Below are 17,061 nucleotides of genomic sequence, written 5' to 3' on the forward strand. Positions count from 1 at the left end.
CATATAAATTAATGGTAGTTGCTTCTTCACTTTATGCCATTTTGGCACGAAAGTTTTCATACGTATGCTCTACCTTAGCAGGGGAAATACGGGACAAGGGCAGTCCCGTATGGGACAAACCAGTTTAGCCCAATATACAGGATGTCCCGGCAGATATGGGACAGTTGGCAACCCTATGTTCAAGTTCAACAGTGCATGACAGGGAAAGAGGAAAGGTGCAGCTGACTCATATCATTTCCTTGTGGACCGGTAGCGCATGCTTTGCGGCCCGGTACCAGTCCGCGGCGCAGTGGTTGGGGACCGCTGCTCAATACCATCAACAGTGCCTCCAAAATGATCCTCCACATCCATAAGCGGGAGAAGTGAATGAACATCAGTGACCTTTCCCAAGACAACATCGTCAGCATTACACTCACCTAGCTACTACATTCACTGATAAAAGGTACCCAATTTATTCCCTTTGTCAGAATCTTTCAGGTAACAGCACATGGGGTTCAGATCTATCACCAGAAAACTTGGTGTTCGATGGAGAATCGAGGGATTCTGCAGACCAAAGCAGCACACAAATTATTGAAGGAAACTCAATGGGTCAGCCAGCATCTATGGGTGGACAATGTTTCAGGTTGAGAGTCTTCATCCGTACTGGAGAGAAAGAAGGGAGATAGCCAGTACATAAATGTGGAGGGAAGAGGAGCAGCAAGAGCTGTGGGGGAGGGGGAGGGTGTGAACAGGGATTGATAGGCAGATGGAGGAAGAGTGTGTGTGCAATGGCCCAAGAAGTTGGGAGGAAATAGGTGGAATTGCCAAAGGGCTGGAGATGGTGGAATCTGGTAGGACAGAAAGGGGGAGTATGGAATCAAGGGAGGGAGATGGGGAGGGGAAAGGTTGTTGTGGGGGATGGAGTCAGTGGTTGGAGAGTGTGGCTGATGGGAAAATGAAGAGGATGGAAAAGGGGAAAATGTTATGGTTATTAGGGTGGTAGTGGGGGGAGCCAGAAAGAAAGTTTAACAGAGGCTGGAGAACTTAGTGTTCATGCCACCAGGTTGTAGGCTGGCCAGGAGGAATACAAAGATCTATTCTCCTAGCTTGTGTTAAGCTTCATCTTAAAGTTGGTTGTTAGACAGTGAGGAGAAACGCCTCCTTGAGAACCGCGAGCAAAGTTGGCAGCATTATCTGGTGTTAGGCTGAGGCCCTTCACGACTAACTATGGCTGTTTCCTGGTTAGGGAACATTCACTTAATGATTCTAACTTCAACAAAGGGTTGGATCTAATTTAATTTGCTGCTTAACAAAGGTTTGATTCATGACAGTAAAGAGCAGGGAACACATTTGGACAAACACAGCACTGTAAAACCAATAACATTTTAACTGTCCTTTTGATTGGGTCAATGGGAGGGAATCTGAAAGAAACAAGCTGTATAAAATGGGAAGTAGGGAAAGTGGGAATTAAGCTCTTAAGCATTCACAAACAAGAGAAAATCTGCAGATGCTAGGAATCCAGGCAACACACGCAAAATGCTGGAGGATCTCAGCAGCCAGGCACCATCCATGGAAAAGAGTACAGTTAACTTTACGGGTTGAGACTCTTCAGCAGGTGTGGAGTAAAAAGTCCTGCTGAAGGGTCTAGGCCGTAACGTCGACTGTACTCTTTTTCCATAGATGTGGCCTGGCCTGCTGAGTTCCTCCAGCATTTTGTGTGTCTCTCTTAAGCATTAGTGTACTTCCAGCTGGGAACACTAACTATTGGATAAATGACTTGTATACTTCAGCTACTCGACACAGGGACAGTTTGCCTTTGATTTACTCCATCCTGAATGGGAGGAGATTGACTGATTTCTGACTCAATGTAAAAGGGTTGACCATACTTTGATGCATTTAATAGCACACAGATGTAGAACAGTACAGGCCCTTCGGCTCATGATATTGAGCCGATGATTTAACCTACTCCAAAATCAATCAGATGTTTCCTTCCTGCCGGCTCTCTATTTTTCTTTCCTTCCTGTGCCTATTTAAGAGTCTCTTAAATGTCCATAATGTATTTGACATTCATGGGTTACATCAAGGGATGGACAGGCAAAAGTTTTAAAGAGGTTATTAGAACTTCTCAGATTAAAGGCAAATAGAAGACTATAACCACCCACATCATACAACATAGCACATAATGATGACGATTAAGTAGTATCTGGCCCAACCACCACCCCTGGCAGCACATTCAATGTACCCACTACTCTGTGTGACAGAAAACCTCCCTGTCCCTTATACTTTCCTCCAATCACCTTAAAATTAAGTCCTCTCATATTAGCAATTTCCACCCTGCAAGAAAGATGTTGGCTGTCTACTCTATCAATACCTCTCACCTTATATGTCTTTATTAAATTACCTCTCATGCTCCTGTGCTCCAAAGAGAAAAGCCCTAGCTTGCTCAACCTTTCCTCATAAAACATCCTCTCTAATCCAGGCAGCATCCATTCCTTGAACCCACATCCTCTCTATAATGAACACCATCATCATCATCATCAGGTGCCATGCTCAGTTTGAGCTTTGACTGCCATGGCCCACACACTCCTGTTTCGGGTCAAGTGGATCAATTACTTGGTATTCATTTCCAGTTCTCTGGCTGCTGTCACCATCATCATGTCTTTGTCTTCCTCTTGCTTTCTGCCCTTAAATCTTTCCCATAATTACCGTGCATTCTAACTCCTCTTTCCTAATCACATATCCAATAAAGTTACATTGCCTTTTCATGATCTCATATATTATTTCTCTTTTTGTGTTTGCTCTGTTCATGACATCCATGTTAGATATTCGTTTCATCCATGATATTCTTCGCATCCTCCTCAAAAACGACATCTCTGTTGCTTCAATTTGTTTCCTCATATTACTAGATATTGTCCAACATTCTGATCCATATAACATAACTGGATAAACGTAACATTTCAGTACTCTGAAGCGAGTTGTCATGCGTAGTTTAGTGTTGATCAGTATACAAATCACAAAATGTATTGCACAACAACAGCATCAAGAGGATCTTCAAGACAATTCTGAAGATGCTTCGCTTGGTAGGGTTGATTCCGGTCAGCAGGGGATCCCCGACCGTCATCAAGCTACTGCTCATGAAATTCAAGTCACACAAATGAACACCATACTGAACTGAAACCAGAACCACAACTGAACACAAATTCATGGTCCATTTAGAAATCTGATGGCAGAGGGGAAGAAGCTGTTCCTAAAATGTTGAGTATGTGCCTTAGTGCGCGTTCTGAATGATGGATGCTGCCTTTTGGAGGCATTGTCTTTTGAAGATGACCTCAATGCTGGGAAGGCTACTGCCCACGATGGAGCTAACTGAGTTTGCAGCTTTCTGCAGTTTTTGTCCAATCCTGTGCCGTGGCCCCATCCATACTGGACAGTGATGTAATCAGTTAGAATGCTCCCCGCAGTGCATCTGTAGAGATTTGTGAGAGTCTTTGGTGACATACCAAATCTCCTCTAACTCCTAATGAAGTATACATAGCTGCTGCTGTGCCTTCTTTGTAATTGCATCAATATGTTGGGCCCAGGATGGATCTTCAGAAATGTTGACACCCAGGAATTTGAAACTGTTCATCCTATCCACGGCTGATCCCTTGATGAGGACTGCTGTGTGTTTTTCCTGAAGTTCACAATCAATTCCTTTGTCTTACTGAAAATTGATGCAAGGTTGTTGTTGTGACACCACTTAACCAGTTGATCTATCTCACTAATTTTCTTCTTGTTCATTGGCTATATTTAAGAGGGAGTCAGATATGGCCCTTGTGGCTAAAGGGATCAGGGGGTATGGAGGGAAGGCTGGTACAGGGCTCTGAGTTGGATGATCAGCCATGATCATACTGAATGGCAGTGCAGGTTCGAAGGGCCGAATGGCCTATTCCTGCACCTATTTTCTATGTTTCTATGTTTCTTTAACTGGGGAAAAGCCATGCATATGAGAAAATAATGTAGTTGTCTTTACTACCCAGAGATGCAGGTACATAGTTTCCTGAAAGGAGTGACATAGGTAGACAGAATAGTGAAGAATGTATTGGGCATGCTGACCTTCATCAGTCAAGCTATTGGGGCATCATGTAACGTCTGTACAGATCATTGGAGAGAACTCAATTGTGTGAAGTTCTGCTCACTGTGCTTTTTGTAGAATATGATTATGCTGGAAAAGGTACAAAAAATGATTCAGAAGCATATTGGAGGGTTTGAGTTAAAAGGAGATACTGGATAGACTGCAGCTGTTTCCCTGAGAGTAAAAGAGGCCAAGGGGAGACCTTGTAGAGGTTTATAAAGTTATGGGGATCATGTATAAGGTGGAAGGTGATAGTTCTTTCCCCCCCCGGCATGAAGAGTCTAAAACTGGATAGCACAGGCTTAAGGTGACAGGGGTATTTGAGGAGCAAGTTTTCTTTATTGAGGGTAGAGGGTATCTAGAAGGAGCTGTGAGAGGAAGTGGTAGATGTGAGTAGAATTACAAATCTCAGAGTTGAAGGATGTCCCTTTAGGAGGAATTTCTTAAGCTAGTGTGTGGTGTATCTGTGGAACTCATTGCCAGAGATGGCCAAGGAGGCCGTCATTGTGTATTTAAACGGAAGTTGATAGGTTCTTGATTAGTAAGGGTGTCAAAAGTTAAAGGGAGAAGATAGGAGAGTGGGATTGAGAGGAGGTAATAAATCGGCCATGATGGAATGGTGAAGCAGAGTCGATGGGTGGCAGGGCTCAATTCTAATCCTATAACCTATGGTCTTAAAGGACATTTGATCAGATGTACAGACAGGAAAGATTTTAAAGGATATGGGTCAAATCCGGACAAATAAGGCTAGCTTAGAAAGGTTGGCATAGACAAATTGGACAACAGGGGGTGCTTCTGTGCTGTATAACTTCAAGTCATAGAGAAGTACAGCACAGAAGCAGGCCCTTCGGCCCATCTAGTCCATGCAAAACCATTTAAACTGCCCACTCCCATCAGCCTGCACTGGGACTATAGCCCTTCGTATCCCTACTATCCATGTACTTATCCACACTTCTCTTAAGTGTTGAAATCGAGCTCCCATACACCACTTGTGTTGGCAGCTCATTCCACACTCTCATGACCTCTGAGTGAAGTAGTTTACCTCCATGTTCCCCTTAAGTTTCTCACCTTTCACCCTTAACCCATGACCTCTAGTTGTAGTTCCACTCAAACTCAGTGGAAAAAGCCTGCTTGCATTTACCCTATCTACACCCCTCAATTTTGTATACCTCTGTTAAATCTTCCCTCAGTCTTCTATGTTCTAAAGGATATAATCCTAATCTATTCAAACATTTCTTATAACTCAGGTCCTCCAGACCCAGCAACATTCTTATAAATTTTCTCTGTACCCTTTCAACCTTGTTTACATCTTTCCTGTAGGTAGGTGACCAAAACTGCACACAATACTCCAAATCAGGCCTCACCAATGTCTTATAGAACTTCAACATAACAACCTATCTCCTGTACTCAGTACACTGATTTATGGAAGCTGATGTGCCAAAAGACTTCTTTATGGTCCTGTCTACCTGAGCCACCACTTTCAACGAATTCTGGACCTGCATTCCCACATCCCTTTGTTCTATCACACTCCTCAATGTCCTACCATCAACTATGTACGTCCTTCTCTTGTTGGTCCTACTGAAGTGCAAAAATTTGCACATGCCTGGATTAAATTCCACTGCCATTACTCAGCTCACTTTTCCAGCTGATGCAGATCCCTCTGCAAGCCATGATAGTCTTCCTCATTGTCCACTACACCCCCAATCTTGGTATCTTCCGCAAATTTTTGCACATTTTTTAATCTATTCAATATATACACACCATGATTGGTTTACTTACTTATTTTGATTTTTTTTTTCTCTCTGCTATATTATGTATTGCATTGAACTGCTGCTGCTAAGTTAACAAATTTCACGTCACATGCTGGTGATTCAGATTCTGATTCTGAAATTTGCTGATCAAGTTAACCACGTTATCATCCAGATCATTGATATAGATGACAAAACAACAAAGGGCCCAGCACCGATCCCTGCGACATACCACTAGTCACAGGCCTTCAGTCAGAGAGGCAGCTATCGCTCCGTGGCTCGTCCCACAAAGCCAATGTCTGATCCATTCTGAACAAGTTTTGGTACTATCCAAAAGGATTTGGTTTGATTCCAGACAAGGTATTAAGATATTCTCTTACTATTTAGGTTGTTGAAAGACCAAAAATGGCGTTTTTTTCCTTTTGATCTATGGAGTGAGACGCTCAGCATATAATCTTGGAATTGATTCAAATCTAGGTTCCAGGGACCATAAGACTATAAGACATAGGAGTAGAATTCAACCACTCAGCCCATTGAGTCATCTCCACCATTCCATCATAGCTCATTAATAATCCCTCTCATCCCCATTCTCCTGCCCTCTTCCATAACCTTCGACTCTCTTGCTCATCAAGAACCTATCAGCCATGCTTTGAATATACCCAATGACTAGATCTCCTCAGCCATCTGTGGCAATGAATTTCAGAGGTTCACCATCCTCTGGCTAAAGACTGTATCAACCTCAGCCATAAATGTACAGTATACGAGCGATCCAGAGGATGTGAAAAATCTTACAAAAATAAAAATAATTTTAATATATTCCAAATAATACAAAGAGAAATACAGCCACAAGCCTTTTTGAAGACCATTTAACTGATTGGAAAAAAAACTGCAGATGCTAAAAATGTGAAATAAAACAGGAAAACATTGGAAATACCTCAGCAAGTCAGACTGCATCTGTGGAAAGAGAAACAGAGTTAACGTCTCAGTTTGAAGATCCTTTGTCAGTTTGAAGATCTTTGAAGAGACAGAAGAAGCTCCTTAAGGCACATGGAGGGTGGAGGAGAGTGAGACGTCTCTGGCAGAAAAATCGTTTCCTCAAGTTGTCTGTCCTGTATGAGTTGCCCATCAGCGATATTGGTTCAGTCAGTTTGATCTCATTTCTCCTTTCTATTTTTTTCCCCCTGGGAGTGAAAGACATGGCTATCCCACCTGATGGGCACGGTTTCCAGCTCTGCACTTTGCAAATCCTACGTATTTTCTCATTGAACACAAGATGCTGTGAATCTTGAGCAACTTACACAGAATGTTGGAGGATGTCAGCAAGTCCTCCATAGGGGGAAATGAGAGTGAATGTTTCAGGCTGAGACCCTTCACCAGGACTGGAAAGGAAAGAGGCAGAAGCCAGAAAAATAAGGTGAGGAGAGTGGGGGAGAGGAGGTGAAGTAAGAGGCTGGGAGATGATAAGTGGAAGAGGTAACGGGCCGAATAAGATGGAACCTGATAGGAGAGGAGAGTGGACTGTATGAGAAGGTGACGGAAAAGGTGCACCAGAGGAAGGTGATGAACGGGTGAGGAAAAGAGAAGAGATAAGAAGTGATTTCCAGTTGGCTGCCAATGACTAGTGGTATTCTGCAGAGGTCAGTGTTGGGACCACTTCTTTTTACATTATACTGCATGTTAGTGATTTAGATGACAGAATTGATGGCTTTATGAACAAGTTTGCAGATGATACGAGGATAAGTGGAGGGGCCGGTAGTGTTGAGGAAATAAGGAGGCTGCAGAAGGACTTGAGACAGTCCTGGGCAAAGAAGTGCCAGTGTCAGGAAGTGAATGGTCATGCACTTTGGTAGAAGGAATAAAAGTGTAGACTCCTTTCTAAACAGGGGAAAAATTCAAGAAATCTGAGGTGCAAAGGAACTTGGGAGTCCTCATATAGAATTCTCTAAAGGTTAATTTGAGGTTGATTTGGTAATGAGGAAGGCAAATGCAATGTTGGCATTCATTTTGACAGGACCAGATTATAAAAGAATGGATGTGATGCTGAGGCTTTATAAGACACTGATGAGGCCTCAATTGGAGTATTGTGAGCAGTTCTGGGCACCTTATCTAAGAAAGGATGTGCTGACCTTGGAGAGGGTTCAGAGGAGGTTTATGAGAATGATTCTGGGAATGAAAGGGTTATCATATTGGAAGCATTTGATAGCTTGGGGCCTGCACTCGCTGGAATTCAGAAGAAAGAGGGGGATCTCATTGGAACCTATCAAATGTTGAAAGGCCTGGATAGAGTGGATGCGTGGGCCTAGGACCAGAGGGCACAGCCTCAGAACAGAGAGATGACCATTTAGAATGGAGGTGAGGAGGAATATCCCCAGCCAGAGGGTGGTGGATCTGTGTAGTTCATTGCCACAGGTGGCTGTGGAGGACAAGTCATTGTGTGTACTTAAGGCAGAAGTTGATAGGTTCTTGATTAGTCAGGGTGTGAAAGGTAATGGGGTGAAGGCAGGAGAATGAGGTTGAGGGGGTTGATGAAGTGGTAGAGCATAGATGATGGGCAGAATAGGCTAATTCTGCCCCTGTGTCTTATGGGAGACAAATGGGGGATGGAAAAATAAAGAAGCAGGGAAGTGGAGAAATTACTGTGAGTTGAAGAAATCAAAGTTCATATCATCAGGCTGGAAACTACCTAGAGGGGTAGAATATGAGATGTTGCTCCTCCAGTCTGATTTGGCCTCATTGTGGCCATGGACATTTATGACAGAATGGGAATGAGAAGTCAAATTGAGAGAAGAACTGGCCAAAGTTGACTGGAAAGAGACACTGGCGGGAAAGACAGCAGAGCAGTAGTGGCTGGAGTTTATGCGAGAAATGAGGAAGGTGCAAGACAGGTATATTCCAAAAAAGAAGAAATTTTCGAGTGGAAAAAGGATGCAACCGTGGTTGACAAGAGAAGTCGAAGCCAAAGTTAAAGCAAAAGAGAGGGCATACAAGGAAGCAAAAACTAGTGGGAAGAGAGAGGATTGGGAAGTTTTTAAAACCTTACAAAAGGAAACCAAGAAGGTCACTAAGAGAGAAAAGATTAACTATGAAAGGAAGCTAGCAAATAATATCGAAGAGGATACTAAAAGCTTTTTCAAGTATATAAAGAGTAAAAGACAGGTGAGAGTAGATATAGGACCTATAGAAAATGATGCTGGAGAAATTGTAATGGGAGATGAGGAGATGGCAGAGGAACTGAACAAGTATTTTGCATCAGTCTTCACTGAGGAAGACAGCAGTTTACCGGACACTCAAGGGTGGCAGGGAAGAGAAGTGTGCGCAGTCACAATTACGACAGAGAAAGTACTCAGGAAGCTGAATAGGCTAAAGGTAGATAAACCTCCTGGACCAGATGGAATGCACCCTCATGTTCTGAAGGAAGTAGCTGTGGAGATTGTGGAGGCATTAGCGATGATCTTTCAAAAGTCGATAGATTCTGGCATGGTTCTGGAGGACTGGAAGATTGCAAATGTCACTCCGCTATTTAAGAAGGGGGCAAGGAAGCAAAAAGGAAATTATAGACTTGTTAGCTTGACATCCATGGTTGGGAAGTTGTTGGAGTCGATTGTCAAGGATGAGGTTACAGAGTACCTGGAGGCATATGACAAGATAGGCAGAACTCAGCATGGATTCCTTAAAGGAAAATCCTGCCTGACAAACCTATTACAATTTTTTGAGGAAATTACCAGTAGGCTAGACAAGGGAGATGCAGTGGATGTTGTATATTTGGATTTTCAGAAGGCCTTTGACAAGGTGCCACACATGAGGCTACTTAACAAGATAAGAGCCCATGGAATTATGGGAAAGTTATATACATGGATAGAGCGTTGGCTGATTGGCAGGAAACAGAGAGTGGGAATAAAGGGATCCTATTCTGGTTGGCTGCCGGTTACCAGTGGTTTTCCGCAGGGATCAGTGTTGGGGCCGCTTCTTTTTACATTGTACATCAACGATTTAGATTATGGAATAGATGGCTTTGTGGCTAAGTTTGCTGAAGATACGAAGATAGGTGGAGGGGCCGGTAGTGCTGAGGAAACGGAGAGTCTGCAGAGAGACTTGGATAGATTGGAAGGATGGGCAGAGAAGTGGCAAATGAAGTACAATGTTGGAAAGTGTATGGTTATGCACTTTGGCAGAAAAAATAAACGGGCAGACTATTATTTAAGTGGGGAAAGAATTCAAAGTTCTGAGATGCAACGGGACTTGGGAGTCCTCGTACAGGATACCCTTAAAGTTAACCTCCAGGTTGAGTCGGTAGTGAAGAAGGCGAATGCAATGTTGGCATTCATTTCTAGAGGAATAGAGTATAGGAGCAGGGATGTGATGTTGAGGCTCTATAAGGCGCTGGTGAGACCTCACTTGGAGTACTGTGGGCAGTTTTGGTCTCCTTATTTAAGAAAGGATGTGCTGACATTGGAGAGGGTACAGAGAAGATTCACTAGAATGATTCCGGGAATGAGAGGGTTAACATATGAAGAACGTTTGTCCGCTCTTGGACTGTATTCCTTGGAGTTTAGAAGAATGAGGGGAGACCTCATAGAAACATTTCGAATGTTAAAAGGCATGGACAGAGTGGATGTGGCAAAGTTGTTTCCCATGATGGGGGAGTCTAGTATGAGAGGGCATGACTTAAGGATTGAAGGGCACCCTTTCAAAACAGAAATGCGAAGAAATTTTTTTAGTCAGAGGGTGGTGAATCTATGGAATTTGTTGCCACGGGCATCAGTAGAGGCCCAGTCATTGGGTGTATTTAAGGCAGAGATTGATAGGTATCTGAGTAGCCAGGGCATCAAAGGTTATGGTGAGAAGGCAGGGGAGTGGGACTAAATAGGAGAAAATGGATCAGCTCATGATAAAAGGGCGGAGCAGACTCGATGGGCCGAATGGCCTACTTCTGCTCCTTTGTCTTATGGTCTTATGAAATAGATAGCCACTGGGAGAGCCTGCCTTTTACAACATCAGAGCTAAAGTGCTTGATAAATTTTATTTTCTCTGTGTCTATATCCTGACACTTTGGATCCTCCTATCCACTCACTGGCTAGATAATTTCTTTTTATAGGTTATTTCCACAGTCAAATGTCTTTTTCCTGTCAGACACATCCCCCTCCATGCAGTTTAAAGAAGCTTTTTTTATGTTTCCTTTCAACCTGAGACATCATCTCTGTTTCTTTTTTCAAAGATGCAGCCTGACCTGCTGAGTGTTTCCTGCATTTCTCTTACACGTTCACATTTATGTTCACATACTGGCTCATTTCGTGTTTATAGTATTTACTCTGTCATTAACTTCAGGAGATCGTTTAAAAAACAAAATATTCCTTCTTTCATTACAGCAGGTGACTTAAATATTAACTAACTTTTGGGTGGACTGTTAAATGCTCTAAAATACTGAAGGAGGTTGATAACAATGTGAACATTTAAACAGACTTCCATTTACAACTGAGCCTCTGGTACCAAACCTGGGTAAACAAGCTCTTTTTATGTTTTTCTTTGAATGTCTGTGTGAACAAGTTACATTTAAAACTTACTGATGTAAAATAGATTGTAATGTTCAGGATTTTTCTCACACAATTTGCATAAAACAGATTTCTGTATTTAAAAGAAAGTATTACAAAATGTTATCAGATAAACCCTATTGGTGATAAATTGTAATATTTGTTCTCAAAGAAGAAAAAAAATGCCCACCTTTTCCTAAGCTGTCTAAGCCTGAGGTCACAACAAAATGATTCATTCCACTCTTAGGAAATTCAGAAAAATTTCCTCCTTCCATTGAGTCAGAGATAACTGAAGACTGAGTAAAGTGTTCCTTATTCTGTATCACCAGATACCAAATACTGCATTATACCCCAGAAAGCTGAGTGAATCTCATTTGACCTAAAAGTGAGCTGAGCTGAAACTCAAACAACAGAAGAGCTTAAGGGCTTAATTATAAATTTACTTACTCATTCTTCTTGAGGCCAGCGTTGCTGAAAATGAAGAATACACATTCCTTCCATTGAGTGGTTGGATATGTCTGAAGTTAGACTCCAACGTGTGTTGGCTCGTCTTTAAACTGGTCTCTAATTTGTACAGCTGGAGCAAGGAGAGGATAGAGCTTCAATAACTGTTCACAGATAAAATAGAGCTTTGGTAACTATTGTCAGATGATCGCAATACATCTTCAACACATTAAACACTGTCAGTTGAAGGGCAATGATTTGCTGTTAAAGCAATAATATATTATTTGCAACAGTCATATTTTCCTTTAAGGTACAAAAACACAACTGGGAAAATGGTCCAGCCATGGATTACAAATGTCTTTCTTGGTCAGTAATATGCCTCTTGAGTTCTAAAACTCAAGATTCAGTTGATTGATTATTGAAAGGCCAAGATAGAGTGGACACAGAGAGTCTAGAACTACAGGGCACAGCCTCAGAAGAGATGGGTGTCTCTTTAGAACAGAGATTAGGAAGAATTTCTTTAGCCAAACTGTGGTAAATGTGTGAAATTCATTGCCACATATGGCTGTGGAGGCCAAGTCACTGGGTATACTTAAGGTGGAGGTTGATATGTACTTATTAGTAAGGGTGTCAAAGAGAAGGCTGGAGAATTGGGGTTAAGAGGGAAAACAATTCACCTATGATTGCATGGTAGAGTAAACTTGATGGGCCAAATGCCCTAATTTTGCTCCTGTGCTTTATGAACTAAATCAAGTATAGCATTAAATTTAAGGTTTATAAAATTGCCTGGGCTCAGAAAAGGGCAATCAAGAAATTGATAAAGGAAGGGAAAATAAAATGTAGGAGTAAGTGCTCGAGAAACAAAATACAAACGCTGAGAGCTTACATAGGAATGTAAAAAGAAAATGAACTGTAAAGGCAAATGTAGCACTATAGGTGGGGCAGCTGTCTCACAGTGTCAGTGACCTCTGTCTGATCTAACCTCTAGTGCTGTCTGTATGGGCTTTGTGCAATAATCCTTTCCCTGGCTACTTCCTCTAGGCAGAACTGGCTATGGAAAATGCCTCCAACTTGACAGCACGAACATTTATTTCTCTAACCTTTGGTAATTTCTCCCCTCCCCTCCCCTCCCCTTCTCTCTTATTCCATTCCCTATTCTGGCTCCCCTCTTATCCCTTCTCTTCACTTTCCCTGCCCATCCCCTCCCTCTGGTGTCCCTCCTCCTTCCCTTTCTCCCATTGTCCACTCCCCTATCAATTCCTTCTTCAGCCTTCAGCTTTTCCACCTATTACCTCCCAGCGTATCACCTCATCCCCCCTCCCCCCACTCACCAACCTCCCCTCCCCCTCACCTGTTCTCACCTATCACCTACCATCTTGTGCTGCTTCCATTTCCCCCACCTTCTTATTCCATCTTCCTCCCCTTCCTTTCCAGTCCCGGTGAAGAACTCAGACTAAAATATCAACATAGGTGTTGCCTGATCCACTGAGTTCCTCCTGCATTTTGTGTGTGTTGTTGTCTAAACTGTCTGCCAGTTTGGCCCATGTGGGGATGAATGCATCACATGGGCTTCCTGGAAGAATGAAAGGAAAGTGCTGCCAAGAAACCGTGATTGCAAAATTTCAGAGGCATTTAGACAGGCACGTGAGAATGGAGTGATATTGACCACATGCAGGTAGATGGGATCAGTTAAAATTGGCATGGTTGGCACTGACATCATAAGCCAAAGAGAAAGTTTCCTGCACTGTACGGTTCTATGTTCAATGACATCGGACAGCAGGTAAACTTTCTGATGTTTGAAACCACCTATAAGCTGTTGAGGAAGTGGAAATGTTTTATATTGAAAGAGTCACGATGTGTGTGTGTGTGTGTGTGTGTGTGTGTACATTTGAAGGCGTGGGGTAGTCAAATATACAAAACGTACCAAGTAATTTCAGAGGGAAGTGCAGACATGAACATGATAAGGTTGATGGGAGGAATACCAGCCTAAGTTGAATGCAAGGAATCTGACTGAACAGCCAGATGAACTGGGAGTGTGGATTAGCATAAAGGAATATGATATTGTTGCTATCAAAGTGTCAATGAAAGAAGGGCAAAGACTGGCAACGGAACATTCCAGAATATGGAATCTGAGTGGTGGCGGGAGAATAAAAAGAAGAGGTTCATTATAATATTGATTAAAGCGTTTATTATTGCAGTAACATGGTAGCATATCTGAGAAGACTCCTCAATATGGATCAAAATTGGAAATAAAATGGGTATTCATGTTGTAGAGAGTCTACTAAAGGGCTGCTAAGAGTCAGCAGGGGCATATAAGCAAATCACACAGGTATAAAAATAATGTTATAATAGTAGAGGAGCAGAACGTTGGGACTGCCTTCATATGAAAGACTTTAAAGGGGTAGTGTTTTTAAAGTCAAAGTCATGTTTACAAATATGTGTATACACATGTGCAACGAAAAACTTATTTGCAGTAGCATCACGGGCACGTGGCATTACACAAGCATCATTCACAAGAAAAACACGAATTAAACATAAATAAAATACAAGTTCACAGGAAATAATACAATTAGAACAGCAAAAGTTCATTAGTGCAAAATGATCAAAGTGGTTTTGTGCTGCTAAACTGTTGTGATCAGCGTTGTACTTATTGGTTCAAGAAACAAATTTATTTTTCTTTTATTTCGAGATACAGCGCAGAGCAGGCCCCTCTAGCCCAACAAGCCACATTGCCCAGAAACTGCCCAGCAACCCACTCATTTAACTCCAGCCTAATCACAAGGCAATCTGCAAGAACCAATTAACTTGCTGACTGGTACGTCTTTGGACTGTGTGGGAGGAAACTGGAGCACCCAGAGGAAACCCATGCGCTTACAGGAAGAATATACAAACATTCTTACAGAGGATGCAGGGATCGAACCCTGAACTCCAATGCCCTGAGCTGTAATAGCATTGCAATGAGCACTACACTTCTGAGGCATCCCAGTGGTTAAAGGGAAGTAACTGTTCTTGAAGGTGGTGATGTGGGACTTCAGGCTTATGTACTTCCTGTCTGATGGGACTGTAAGAGGATGGCATAGCCCAGATGAAGAGGATCTTTGATGATGGATGTTGCCTTCTTGTAGATGCACCACTAGTGGAGAGAGATGTGTCCACAACAAGTTCACTAGTCTCCATAGCTTATATTCCTGCGTATTTGAATTGCCATACCAGATCCAATCAACCAGTCAGGACACTTTCAACAGTACATCTGTAGAATTTTAATTTGATTTCTCTTCCCAGTGGTGAAACATTTTGATTCCAAGTCCCATTCCCGTTCCAACGTGTTGGTCCTCTTGTGCCACCCTCAGGGTGGAGGAGCCGGACGTTATATTCCAACTGGGTAGCCTCCAACCTGATGACATGAATATCAACTTCTCCTTCTGGTAAACCAATGAACTCCCTTCCCCTTCCTCTGTTCCCAATCTGACCTTTTACCTCTTTTCACCTGCGTATTACTTTCTCTTGGGTCCTCTCCTCCTTCTCTTTTTCCTATGGTCCACTCTTCTCTCCTGTCAGATTCCTTTTTCTTGACCTTTCCCACCCACCTGGCTTCACCTATTACCTTCCAGCTAGCCTCCTTCCCCTTCCCCCGCCTTTTTATTCCAGCATCGTCCCCCTTCTTTCACAGTCCTGAAGAAGTGCCTCAGCCCGAAACATTGACAGTTTATTCATTTCCATAGATGCTGTCTGACCTGCTGAGTTCCTCCAGCATTTTGTGTGTATTGCTGAAGAATTTGTTAGAGCGCTTGGTGAGAATCTAAACCTCATTAATGTCCTTTCCATGTGATTGCAATAATATGTTGTCCCCAAGACAGGTCATTTGATATGTTAATGTTCATGAATTGTGTCCAGGAGGGCTTTGTGAGCCAAAACCTATAGAAGGGACAGTGTTAGACCTAAACTACGAGAGTGTAGCTGAGCAAATGATTGGAATTTCAGTGAGAGGGCATTTGGGAGTTAGTGACCATAACTCTGTAAGTCTCGGTAGTTATAGAAAAGGATAAAGATGACTGAAAATTAGTCAAAGACTAAATAAAATTTATTATCAAAATATGCGTATGTTACCATATACTACCCTGAGATTAATTTTCTTGCAAATATTTACTGGAAAGTAAAGAAATACAATAGAACTTATGAAAATTGTTACATAAGAATGACTCGCTATCAACCAATGTGCCAGAGAAGGTGAATTGTACAAACAGTAAAAAAAAACTGAGAACAAGAGTTGTAAGGACACCTTGAAGGTGAGTCTACAGATTGGAGAATCAATTCAGAGTTGGGGTGAGTGAAGTAATCTAGTTCAGGAGTCTGATGGTTGTAAGTAATAAATGTTCCTGAATCTGGGAGGAGTGGGATTTCAACATCATAAGACCTGGCAAAGGTAGACTGGGAGCAACTACTTGCAAAGTAAATCAACACCCAGTAACTGGGAGTCATTTAATTTAAAACAGTGAGAGTTCAGGGCCAATATGTTCCCTTAAGGGTGAGGGGTAAGGAAAAGTCTCAGGAACCATGGATTTCAAGTGATAGATTAATGGAATCATAGAGTTTTACAGCACACAAACAGGCCAATTAACCCACCTTGTCTGTGCCAACCAGTACGCTAATCAATGCTAATCCTGTTTGTCTGCATTAAATCCCATATTTCCTTTCCAATCCAAGTGCCTGTCCACTCACCTTTTAGAAGTAACTGTATGAGCCTCCATCACCTCCTTTGGCAGCTTGATCTCCTTTAAAATTCCTCCCTTCCCACCTTAAACTTGTACTTCCTAGTTCTAGACTCCCTTACCCTGGGAATACAAATCTAACTACATTATCCATGCCACTAATAATTTTATAAACCTTCATACACCAACTCCACCATGGGCACTAGCACCCCCTCCACCCCCCAGCATGGAGGACACCTTCAAAAGGTGATGCCTTAAAAAAGGTGGCATCCATCATTAAGGACCCGTATCACCCAGGACGTGCCCTCCTCTCATTGTTACCATCAGGGAGGAGGGACATGATCCTGAAGGCACACACTCAATGTTTTAGGAGCAGCTCCTTCTCCTCTGTCATCGGATTTTATATAATGAACTTATATACACTACCCCACAGTAATAATAAAAACACAATAACTATAAGAAATATATACACTGCTGCTGCTGCAAAACAGCAAATTTCATGACATATGCCAGTGTTATTAAACCTGATTCTGATTCTG

General features: G+C 42.4%; 1 protein-coding gene across 2 annotated transcripts in view; it reads right to left on the reverse strand.

Moving 5' to 3' along the window:
* The window catches only part of ca9 (carbonic anhydrase IX), a 94,161-nt gene that overhangs the window by 21,642 nt on the left and 55,458 nt on the right, over positions 1-17,061 (reverse strand). For both annotated transcript variants that reach the window (XM_072252401.1, XM_072252400.1), the window contains exon 8: positions 11,817-11,946. In XM_072252401.1, coding sequence (XP_072108502.1) covers positions 11,817-11,946 — 130 coding nt within the window. The remainder of the gene's footprint in view (positions 1-11,816; positions 11,947-17,061) is intronic.

This window comes from Mobula birostris, chromosome 3, assembly GCF_030028105.1.
Source record: "Mobula birostris isolate sMobBir1 chromosome 3, sMobBir1.hap1, whole genome shotgun sequence".
NCBI classification, from domain to species: Eukaryota; Metazoa; Chordata; class Chondrichthyes; order Myliobatiformes; family Myliobatidae; genus Mobula; species Mobula birostris.